Below are 11914 nucleotides of genomic sequence, written 5' to 3'. Positions count from 1 at the left end.
AAACAAGAGAATAGAGGGTAGCGGAAATAGAATCTGTGTTTTATAAGGGGGGAATCTAACAAAAAAACTAATAGGGGGAAAACCAAAACTCGCCCTAATGGCAGGGGGTGAATAGGTATTAACCCTAAATTTTATACAAACAATTTAAAAAATTTGGTGAAACTTTGGTTTTCCTAAAAAATGATGACAATTTTCCGGTCATGGAGGTTTCCTACTCGAAAATTCCAAAAATAGAATGAGGTTAAATCCTTCTCAAACTATTCATTATTCTTAGTTGCTAACGGCAGAGAGAGACGAAAAAGATGGTGAACGAGTTAAATGTAGGGAATGTTTTGTGAGAGTCTGAATGATATATGTATGATGATCAATAATGTAAATGATATGCCTAAAGGAGATAAATGTAAAAAGAGGGTTTCTCTCGAGAGTCAGTACAATTAAGGGCCTGTTTGTTTTGACTATTTTTAAAAATGATTTTTATAGTGTTACTAAATTTTGTGAAAATTTTTTTTACAAAGAAACTTTTTATAAAAGCTTCAAATGAAAATTTTGTTTGAATAGTTATTCTTAAAATGTGATTTTAGGTATTTCATCTATTTATGGGAAAAAAAATTTGGATATCAAAATTTCAAAAAATCACTTAATTTTGAAGCTATTTCAAATAGATTTTCATAAAAATCATTTTTGAAATACAACTTTTTGAAAAAATTATGATTTTGACTAAGTTTTGGTATTCAATTATGTATGTTTATGTTATTGGATGTCAAATTAAGTGTTTCATTTTAAAAAAACGAATATAAAAAAATTTGTAATATTTTGAAAAACGGTTTTAGAAAATCTAATTTCAAAAATACAAAGAAAAAATCCATTTTTTTAAATCTAAAACAAACTGGCCCTAAGAATCAAACATGAAAAGATGCATGATAATAATACAAGAGAATTAAATTATGATTGATTGAATGAACGTATGAGATATTAATGATTCCAGTACATGAATAATACTTAATTTAGAAGTCAAAATTGGTATTATGATTAAAGAGTTCAATATGGAAATTAAAACCAACTCAAATATTTAATTTAAAATTTCAATGAAAATCTTTTAAGAATTCATAAAACTAGTGCAGCTTCAGTCACCATCTTTTTATATCATTATTATTAAAGAATAATAACTACACTTTGATCTCATGAGAGAGTACTTAAATTCTGTTAGTTCATTAATAGGAAATTGAAATGCTTTATTATGAATAAATTCTTCATTAATGCAAATCCATAATTGGCTACTTATAAAATATTTTAATCAATAGATCAAGTCATAATTACAACAGAATCACTCCATACTAATTACATACTTCAAAATGAAAACAAATATCACATTCATAGTTTGCATCATACAAAGCAATATACTATTTGTAAGCTCACACAAATTAGGAATAACAAGTTGGTTTTATGGCTTACTGCCAAGTCTCGCTTTTTTATGCTTAGACATCTATTTTTTAAGATTTTAAAGCCTCCTTTCTAGATCAAATTCCATATCACAGCTTTGACTATTAGTTTCACCAACTTCACCCACATTTGATGACTAGACAAAGTCTTACCATTTTAACTTACTCCAACATCAGAACATTCCGTTTGATGTTTCTTAACCTTTACTCTATTGTTATCTCTTTCCTGGCTTGATTTCAATTGCTTCCACCAATCATAGTATTTAGAGGCAACATTATCTGAAATATCTTGATCGACACCAAATTGCATAGCGACACGATGTGGTAAGTACTTCTCTCTATATCCAATATCCAATATCAGCCAACTCACAGGTCCTAAAGCACCTCGCAAGCGATGGTAACTCTTCATCTAAATAAGGATTAAAACATTTCCACATATCTCTTTCATTATAAACCTCAACAGATGGTGAATTCTCGTACGGTTGCCACACAAAACTATTTCAAAAATCCTGCACAATTCAAGTCCTTTTCAAGTGTTTATATTTTTAATACTTTAACTCCACCCCATCTAACCACCATTCATAAACCATGTCCTATTTTATAAGGGCGTGGATTAAGAACAAGAAACCTCTCTAAAGGCCATATTTGAGCCTATTGACCAAATAGTTACTTTTAAACTTTTCATGCTTGTTGTTGCATATTTTGTAATGATGCTCTTAAGCAAACTCAAATCCATATAAATACTAGCAAAAATAGCACGTGCAAGAGATATTCTATTTCCATGGGCTAAATGTATTGCAACATAACACTTTTACAAATAGTGTCAAAAGAATATGCAGTAAAAACAAACCTTGACAACCAATAAACCAGAGAAGCTTCATGCTCCACTTTGCTATTTTCAGCCCCTATAAAAGACATCATCCATGCCTTTGATTCACTTCTTTTAGCTAGAACTATTAAACTTTCTTTTTGTTTTCATTAATTCTTGTTCTTCTTTTACTTGCTCGGGGTTAGAATCAGAACAACCCAAAAGAGAATAACGAAAACACACATTTGTGTCTTCCAATGTTAATTTTCTTATAAGCAACTTGTATTAATAAGCGCAAGAAGTGCAAAAAAATACAAGAAGATCAAAGGAGACCAAGAGGTCACCCAAACATCCTAACAAGAAGGAGTAAAAAAGCCTGTGCAACCAACAAGCACTACAGACCAACAAACAACCAATGAGTGGAAAACCAAGCCTCCTTAGCAAAACACAATCTCCCTTTGTCAATAATAAACAACCAATCCCAACCAAGATTTTTAATGAAAGACAAAACATCGTCACACTTCCAAAACTTTGTATTGAACACCACTTGGTTTCTAAATAACCAAAAACTGCAACTAACAAGCAACTTAAGAAAAGAATAAAAAGAAGGAAGAATGAAACAACAAAACCTTTAAGCTTCAACAAAAAGTCAACCAGAAATAAAGCATCCACCAAACCACCAACCTCAAAAGCCTCAACCGCAACAACCCCCAACCAACGGAACACTGCCCACCACACCAAACCAGAAAAAATGCAAGAAAAAATAAGATGGCCACTTGATTCTTCAAAAAAAGCACACAAAGAACACAAATTATTCATCAAAAGAATAGACACACCTCTCAAAAAAAGCTCACGTTTGTTAGGACGACAATTCAACAACAACCTCCAACCAAAAAGTTTAACTTGACTCGGAACACGTGCTTTCCAAACCTCTCCCAAATCAAGAAAGACACCTATCACTCACCACCAAATTATGAGCTTTTAACTCATAAAGCCGCTTAAAACTATTCTTCACTAAGAAGCCACCCACATCCCTCCATAACACCACTTTATCCAACTCCGCCATATTAAGATGAAAGTCCCGCAAAATAGATAACAGTTCCAACCATTCCTCCATAAGGTCCTCGGAAATATGAAAATCAATGACCCCCACATCCCAATGGCAAAAGCCATCCAACCAAAACCCCAACTGCCCCACTTTACTCCTACGAGAAACACAAACCTCATAGACATGAGAAAAAAGCTCCTTCAAAGGCCTCGGGCCCAACCAACAATGATTCCAGAAACTAATATCCACCTCATTCCCTAATTTACAAGAAATGCTATAGTGGAACCAAGCCTCCTACCCACCCGAAGATTGCACACCCCTACCACATCCCTCCACCAAAGCGATGATTTCAAAATATTATGGTGAACCTCTCTCTCAAGAAGATTGACGAAATAACTCCCATATAAAAATTAATAAGATTCGACCATAAAGCTTCCTTATCCGAAAAAAACCGCCATCCCCACTTTCTCATCAAAGGAAGGTTACAATCCACCAAAACATTTAACCCTTAAACCACACTCATCTTTAGACAAACACACGTTATTCCAACTAACTCATCACATCTTTCTCTTACCATCACCAATCCTTGATAAAAATTTCTTTGAACACTCACAATCTCCTCCAAAATACATAAAGGTGCTTTGATACAGGAAAGCATAACGATGGGAATGTTGTTAAGATTAGAATTCAAGAACGTTACCTTCCCACCCGAAGAAAGGTTATTTCCCCTTCACGAAGAGCCTATTCCTCAATTTAGCAATCACTAAACATCAAGTAGCTTTGAGTCTATGATTGGCCCCTACCTGAATACCAAGAAAAAGAAACGACAATTTTACGACTTCAAAGTCAAAAAACCCAAAGCGACATTAAGAAAAGACTACTTAAAGTTCAGACTGTAGATATTACTCTTGCTCAAATTAATACATGAACCGGATTCCAACTGAAAACCTCAAAGAATTTCTTTAATGTACCACAAATTTGACCAAGAGCCATCATAAGTAAGCACCGAATCATCCGCAAATTGTAACATCTCAAAGTGAATAAGATCATTGAAATGAAAACCTCTAAAACTCCCAAACACACACGTATTCCTTATTAACCCTCCAACCCCTTCACCACTAGCAAGAATAAAAACAGCGATAACAGTTTCCAATGTCTAAGCCCTATAGATGCTATGAAATCATCTGTAGGATTACCATTCACCAAAATCTACAAAGAGCTAGAAAAAAGCGTCGCTTCCAACCAAGACAACAACTTAAAACGAAAACCCATTCTAGAAAGGATGTAATGCAAGTAATCCCATGACACAATCATGAGCCTTTTTAACATCCACATTCACCACTAAACACTTCTTCTTGAACTTTTTAGTATAATCCAACACCTCATTCAAAATCAAAACCCCATCCACCATTTGCCTCCCTTCAACGAATGTCGTTTGAGAAGGAGAAACTAATTTCTTAATAACCATTTTCAATCTTTCCGCCAAAAGCTTAAAAATGAGACAATACAAACAACCCACAAGACAAATAGGTCTCAACTCATGAATGCCTTGCGAATTATCCGTCTTAGGAATCAAAGCAACAAAGGAAGTCGTAACCACTTTAGGAAAAATGTTAATGTTGATTCTCCCCAAGGGAAAGCAAATGTATTTGTCTTGGAAAACCATCTATTAGCAAGTTCTAGAATCAACTTGTCATCCCTTTTGATTTCATACGTAGAAGCTTTGATTGCATGGAATATTCCAATTTATAATCATTAACATTTGAACTTTGGTCGTAACCTTTTGACCCATTTTTTCCAATCTTCAATGGGTGGTCTCTATCTATTGTACCTTATTTCTAGCGGTAGATTTATGCTAGTTTTAGAGGAAATTAATATGAAAATTTAATGAAAGAACAATTGAATGTTGGATGCAACGTTGGAGAAAGTATGCAGTTCTAAGAGTTTTGTTTTCACCGGATGATGGTGAAACCATGAGTTCTTCTCTAGCTTCATCCCTGTTGTCATCCATCTTGTAAAATTCTACTTAATTATTTATATTTGGTCTTTGTTGAATTTTTATTTTTGGTAATTCTTTAAATATTTATATGTTGAAACAAATTTATAAAGTTTAAAATATAGCATTGTCAAAGAGAAATAAATTGTATATTTAAATTAGAATTAATTTTGAACTTAAAACATAAAGTTTCAGGGTTTAGGATGTTACATAGTGGTATCAAAGTTGGACAGTTTGTCCGATCAGTTTTTTGCATAATGTTTGTTCCCTAACGTGTGACATGTGTGTGGAACACTGTCGGTACTCGTTTATTTTTCTAACCGCTTGTCAAGAGGAACGAGCTTGAAACAAGTGATGGAGAAGCTTATACTTCTCTTAGGTGTTTCATTGGCAAAAAGATGTATTGATGAATTTTGTAACAAGAGACAACGAAAATAAAAAATGGATGAAAAGATTGCACAAGGGAGATGTCACTCTTCTAATCCTAGAATGACATAAACCTAATAGAAGTATAGTCACTAAAATTGTGAATTATTTATTGTCATACCCCAAATTTGACCCACTAAAACTTGTCCCTTCTTATTGGTACATCATTTAAAATACGTATGTATTAAAATATATATGTATATCATTTTGATCAAGATTATAAATGCATGTATACTTCAATTCAATCTCTTAGGCTTAGCATCCATAAGATGCGAGGTCATTAGATTTTATTGATTAAATGAGGGTATGCATTAAGTAAAAGTGTGTATTTAATTGGGCTTATTATTCATAAAATATGAGGCCCAATTTCAAAAATCAAAATTATTTTTAAACTTGGGTTTTATAAACTTCCTTGGTTTATTTACAATATTTTGGATCTTTGTAATTATTTGTTTAAAAATAGGGTTAAATAAGTTTTTGGTCCCTATAAATATTGCAGTTTCATTTTTAGTCCTTCCCTGCCTTTAGGCAACGGTTTTAGCTGGTTTTGGCAACGATTTTTTTGTAAAAACCGTTGCCTAAAGGCAGGGAGGGACTAAAAATGAAAACTGCAATATTTATAGGGACCAAAAACTTATTTAACCCTTAAAAATATAATAATTTACTTGTAAATTATTTATATTTAAAAAAACAACAAATATGTACTCGCCTTTCATATGTTTTCAATTGGGTTTTTATTTCAAATAAATAACATAGCACAATTGGTAAGGAATAAGGCTTGCAAGTAAGAAGTCACGGGTTTGAATATGGATTATTTCCTTTTATGGATTTTTAACCCATATCCAAATTTTGGGCTTTTGGATATGGGTTATTTCTTTTTATGGATTCTTAACCTAATTTTCATCTCTATAAAAAGGGGTCTTGGCAACCCTAAAAAGGGGCATTTTTCCCACTTTCACTTTCACGTACAAAATTCACACACACAAATCTTTTTTTGATTTTTTTTCTATGCTTCTCGCCTCCCTCTGAGGGTTTGTCTTAGGGTTGTCTTGAACAACCCTAACCCGCCATTGTCGATTAACTGACAACAGCCGACAAACCCTTGGCTGATGATAACCTATGAGGTCTCCCTTTTTTTTTAAAAACTTTTTTTCATAACTTTTGGCCAATGATGATAGCTGAGGCCTCCCCTTTTTTAAAAATGTTTTTTTGTTTAATATATGTTTTAGATAATGATTTCGTATGATCAATGATTTCTATGAGGCATCCTTTTTTCTAAAAATCCTAGTTTTGGCCAATGATGATACATTGAGGCCGTTTTACCTTTCTATTTTTTCTATACACGGTTTCTGGCCTTTGGTCATTGTTGGTTTCTGGCCTTTGGTCATTGCTGTCTCGATCTGACAATGACCCTATCAAAACCGTTGGGTTTACTAAGGGTATTTTTTATTCTCAATACATTTTTTTCAAAACCCTTGGGTTTACTAAGGCTATGTTTGCGAGTTTGGAGGGGAGGGGAGGGGAAGGCTTCCGAAATCGAATTTTTAAAATAATATAGAAAAATATTTGACATTTTTAAAAAAAATGATTTTGTTTAAATTGATAAAAGACTCATTATCATTACAAAATTTTTAATTTTCAAAATAGTATAACAACCTAAACGATATTTGCAAAATTTATGTAAGCCCTCCAAAACCCTCCAAAACCCTTCTTCAATACAATTTTTAAGTTCCCCCATTTTATGGGGTTTTTGGTGTTATGAATAAAATCAAATCTTCCAAAACTCTCCTACCCAAAATCTTTTTATTCTTTTCACCCAATTCTTCCTATTTTCCAAGCCCTCCCCTCCCTTCCCCTCCAAACTCCCAAACACAGCCTAAGAGTATTTTTTATTGTCAATACATTTTTTTCAAACCTTTTTTGGCCGATGACTGAAATATTATATGAGGCCAACCCCTTGATTGTAACCTTTTTTTATATATTATAATTTTTATTATTCAACAATTGTCAAACCTTTTTTTTTGTAAAACCTAAACCTAAAGACTAAATGGGTCCCCTTGAGTACAAGAGAGGCAAAGGGTGCCTAACACTTTTCGTTTGCCTAATTTACCTACTTACCCAAAAATCTCATTCTATTAAGGTTTCCCACTTGCTCTCTTTGCCTAATTTACATACTTACCCAAAAATCTCATTTTTTTAAGGTTTCCCACTTGCCTAAAACAAATAGTGGGTGGCGGCTCTATTTTCATTAAAAATTTTAAGCCGGTTGCCACATTTATAAGAACAATGTTGGTTGAATCCAAAACCAAAGATGACTCACTATTCTCATATTTTACTAAAAATCAACTTGTTTTATTTTATTAATTTTTCCATATATATGGACTTTCACATAGAATTATTGTCTTTATTTAAATATAGAAAGTCAACAAAAATAAGAAGAAATAAAACAAAAAATTGAAAGGAAAGGACACCAACACCCGATGCAAACTTAATCACAACTTAGGTTAGAAAATAAAAGAATAAAATTTTTTTCGTGTGATGGAGTTACACAAATGACCATTTTATCCTCCAAATCTTCTAATGTTGATCTTGTTTCTATGATAATTATCACAATTTATATTAGATTTTCTTATTTTTTTGGCATATGCCTTAGTCATGGATCCTCTTCATAAATTGATTCTTTATCATCCTTGTAACTATATCCTCATCAAATAAATTTTATGAAAAAGATTATAATTTTGAATAAAACTACCATCCAAAAAAGTCAAAAAAGTGGTAGGAAAGAACTACTTACGGCGGAACTTATGCAAAAAGTTGACTCGAATTGTGCTTTTGAGTATTTTATTTAATCTTTAGTTTGAATAAATATATTATTTTATTTTACTTATAAAAGTTGTCATAAGTTGTTTCCCTAAATAACCTACTTTCTACTTACCAAAAATCAACCAATAACCCCTTAAAAAAATAGATAATAAAAATATTACTTCATTTTCCATTTATAAATTTCACTAAAAATACATCAACTTTTTCAGACAGCTTATTGATATAATCTTACTCTTTATTATAGAAAGATTAACAAAATAAAAACTCCTCCATATAGTTCTTCAAGTCTTATTCAGGATCTAACTCTAATGTAGAATCATTCAATCCTGGACATATTTAAAATAAATAAATTAGAATAGTAATAGTAATATAGAAAAACAAAATATTTTAGTGTGTATGAATTAATAAGAAAAGAGGAAGAGAAACATACTTGCTACAATCAGTATAAGGACCAATTGGAAAAGGCAATTGAATGTGACAAAGTTGTGGAAGTTGTGCAGCCCTGTCCGGTTTAACTCCAAATTTAGTAGAAGCATCTTTGAGACACTGGCAGACCTTTCTCTTAATAGGAGTTGTGTTTGCTTTATTGAACAAATTTGTAGCTCCAGTGCAACAATCAGCAGACGGTGTTGGTGGAAGAGAACCTTCCAGAAAAGGTAGACATGGCCATAGAGATAAAATTGCCTCTGAACATGATACATCATCCATTTCACTTGCATGTAATGTTGTCGTCATCACCATGCATAAGACCAACATTACACCGACAGTTTTCTGGCTTGACATCTTAATTTCGATAAGTCTAACTTTGGTTTTTCAATTGAGTTTTGATTATGATTTCTATCAAAAGGCTCCTTAATTTATAAGCAGAGATGACTGTTAACTTTATGTCGTAACAACTAAGCGACTTATTATTTTATTTTTATTTTGATTTAATGTCCTGTTTAAATATTATTTAAGTGATTAATCATCCTAGTTATTAAAATCATTAAAGCATTTAAAGAAAAATATTGTTTTAAGACTTAAAAGAAGAGTTTAAAGATAATGCATAAACAGCGTAAACTAACATTATACATACAATCAATTAATTTTTTTTTACTTGTCACGCCATATAATTTAAAATTAAAAGTGTGTTTTACTTAAATACATGTCTATCATTGGTTGACAGTGTAAAAATATTTAATACTGTTAGTATATATTCCTTTTTCTTTTGAAAAAAAATATAGTATCAAATTTTTCCCAACTCAATTAATTAGTATATGCTGTCGAGCAAGAATATCCAAGTTATGTCTAAAATAAAATAAAAAAAATTATTATTTTTATTTAACTCATATCATTTTCTAATATTCCCTTCCATCTTTATTATAAAATAAAATTTATTATATAAATTTGTTAATATATTTTATCTATACATACGTAGTTCAAATACATTGATTATATAATAAATTCAAAAAAATAAATTTAAGTAATTTCAATATATTGATTATATAATAAATATCAAAAATAAATTAAAGAAGAGATACAAACATAAAACATAAAGTTAAGTAAGATAGATGAAAAATATGAATTTATGTTTATCTTATTTAAGTAACATTATGGATGTTAGAACAAGATTTGTTCTTATCAATTATCTTAGTTTTGATGATAACAATAATATGAATTTTGCTTAAGATAATATGGTACTCTAATCCAATGCAATTTCCCTTTCAGGAAATATATATAAAGAGTACGCATAATTCAGCGCTCAGAAGTTGTGTCTCAAATGGTTCAGCATGCAACATCAGAACATGGTCTGGCAAGACATCAGAAGATGGTCGAAGCAGAATCAGAACATGGCATCAGAAGAACATGAGATCAGAAGCACTGAAGATCAGAAGATGGTATCACGCAACAGAAGCACTTCAAGATCAGAAGATCAGAAGATGCTATGCACCAAGCTGTTTTGACTCTGATGATATTCAAACGTCGTATTCACAAACATCAGATCAGAAGGAAGTACAGGTGGCAGACTACGCTGACTGACAAAAGGAACGTTAAAGCTACTAAAGGCAACGTCAGTAGACACAGCGTGAACAAGGCTCGAGGTAGTTGACAAAAGCGTATAACATTAAATGCAATGCTGTACGGAACACGCAAAGCATTAAATGCACTCAACGGTCATCTTCTCAACGCCTATAAATATGAAGTTCTGATGAGAAGCAAGGTTACCAATTCTTAACAACTCTGAACAAAAATAAACTTGCTGAAACGCTATTCAATCAAAGCTCAGAATCTTCATCAACTCACTACATTGCTGTTGTAATATCTTAGTGAGATTAAGCTTAAACGTTAAGAGAAATATCACAGTTGTGATTATCGCTTTTAAGAAGCATTTGTAATACTCTTAGAATTACATTAAGTTGTAAGGAACTAGAGTGATCGTGTGATCAGTATACTCTAGGAAGTCTTAGCAGTTGGCTGAGCAGTTTGTAACTAGAGTGATCAGGTTGATCAGTAGACTCTAGAAAAGTCTTAGAAGTTGTCTAAGCAGTTGTTCCTGGAGTGATCAAGTTGTGATCAGAATACTCTAGAAGACTTAGTCGTGGACTAAGTGGAAAACCATTGTAATCCGTGCGATTAGTGGATTAAATCCTCAGGTTGAGGTAAATCATCTCTGCGGGGGTGGACTGGAGTAGCTTCGTTAACAGCGAACCAGGATAAAAATAATTGTGCAATTTATTTTTATCGTCCAAGATTTAAAGTAACACTTATTCAATCCCCCCCCTTTCTAAGTGTTTTTCTATCCTTCAATTGGCATCAGAGCGCCGGTTCTAAGGTGCAAGCACTTAACCGTGTTTAGAAAAGATTCAGGAAGAGAAAAACGCTTCAGTAAAAGATGGTTGATGAAAGTGAAAAGACTACACCTACACCTGCATCTACATCTGGCTCTGCTGAGCAATACAACGGTAACAATGGTTATACTAGACCGCCGGTATTTGATGGTGAAAACTTTGAATACTGGAAAGATAAACTGGAAAGTTACTTTCTGGGTCTAGATGGTGATCTATGGGATCTTCTGATGGATGGTTACAAACATCCTGTAAATGCCAGAGGCGTAAAGCTAACAAGGCAAGAAATGGATGATGATCAGAAAAAGCTTTTCAGGAATCATCATAAATGCAGAACTGTTTTGCTGAATGCTATCTCTCATGCTGAGTATGAGAAGATATCTAACAGGGAAACGGCCTATGACATATATGAGTCCTTGAAAATGACTCATGAAGGAAATGCTCAAGTCAAGGAGACTAAAGCTCTAGCTTTAATCCAGAAGTATGAAGCCTTCAAGATGGAGGATGATGAAGACATTGAAAAGATGTTTTCAAGATTTCAAACTCTTA

General features: G+C 32.5%; 1 protein-coding gene across 1 annotated transcript; it reads right to left on the bottom strand.

The window, feature by feature from the left end:
* Positions 1 to 8706: 8706 nt before the first annotated feature.
* On the bottom strand, positions 8707 to 9356 carry LOC131656689 (non-specific lipid-transfer protein A-like). Its single transcript, XM_058926336.1, has 2 exons — positions 8971 to 9356; positions 8707 to 8866 (listed from the first exon to the last, which is right to left on the bottom strand). The coding sequence occupies exons 1-2, from the start codon at positions 9321 to 9323 to the stop codon at positions 8857 to 8859; spliced, it is 363 nt and encodes a 120-aa protein (XP_058782319.1). The 5' UTR covers positions 9324 to 9356; the 3' UTR covers positions 8707 to 8856.
* Between the last annotated feature and the right edge of the window lie 2558 nt (positions 9357 to 11914).

This window comes from Vicia villosa, linkage group LG3 (assembly GCF_029867415.1).
Source record: "Vicia villosa cultivar HV-30 ecotype Madison, WI linkage group LG3, Vvil1.0, whole genome shotgun sequence".
Lineage (NCBI taxonomy): Eukaryota > Viridiplantae > Streptophyta > Magnoliopsida > Fabales > Fabaceae > Vicia > Vicia villosa.
This window is presented reverse-complemented; position numbering and strand designations above follow the sequence as displayed.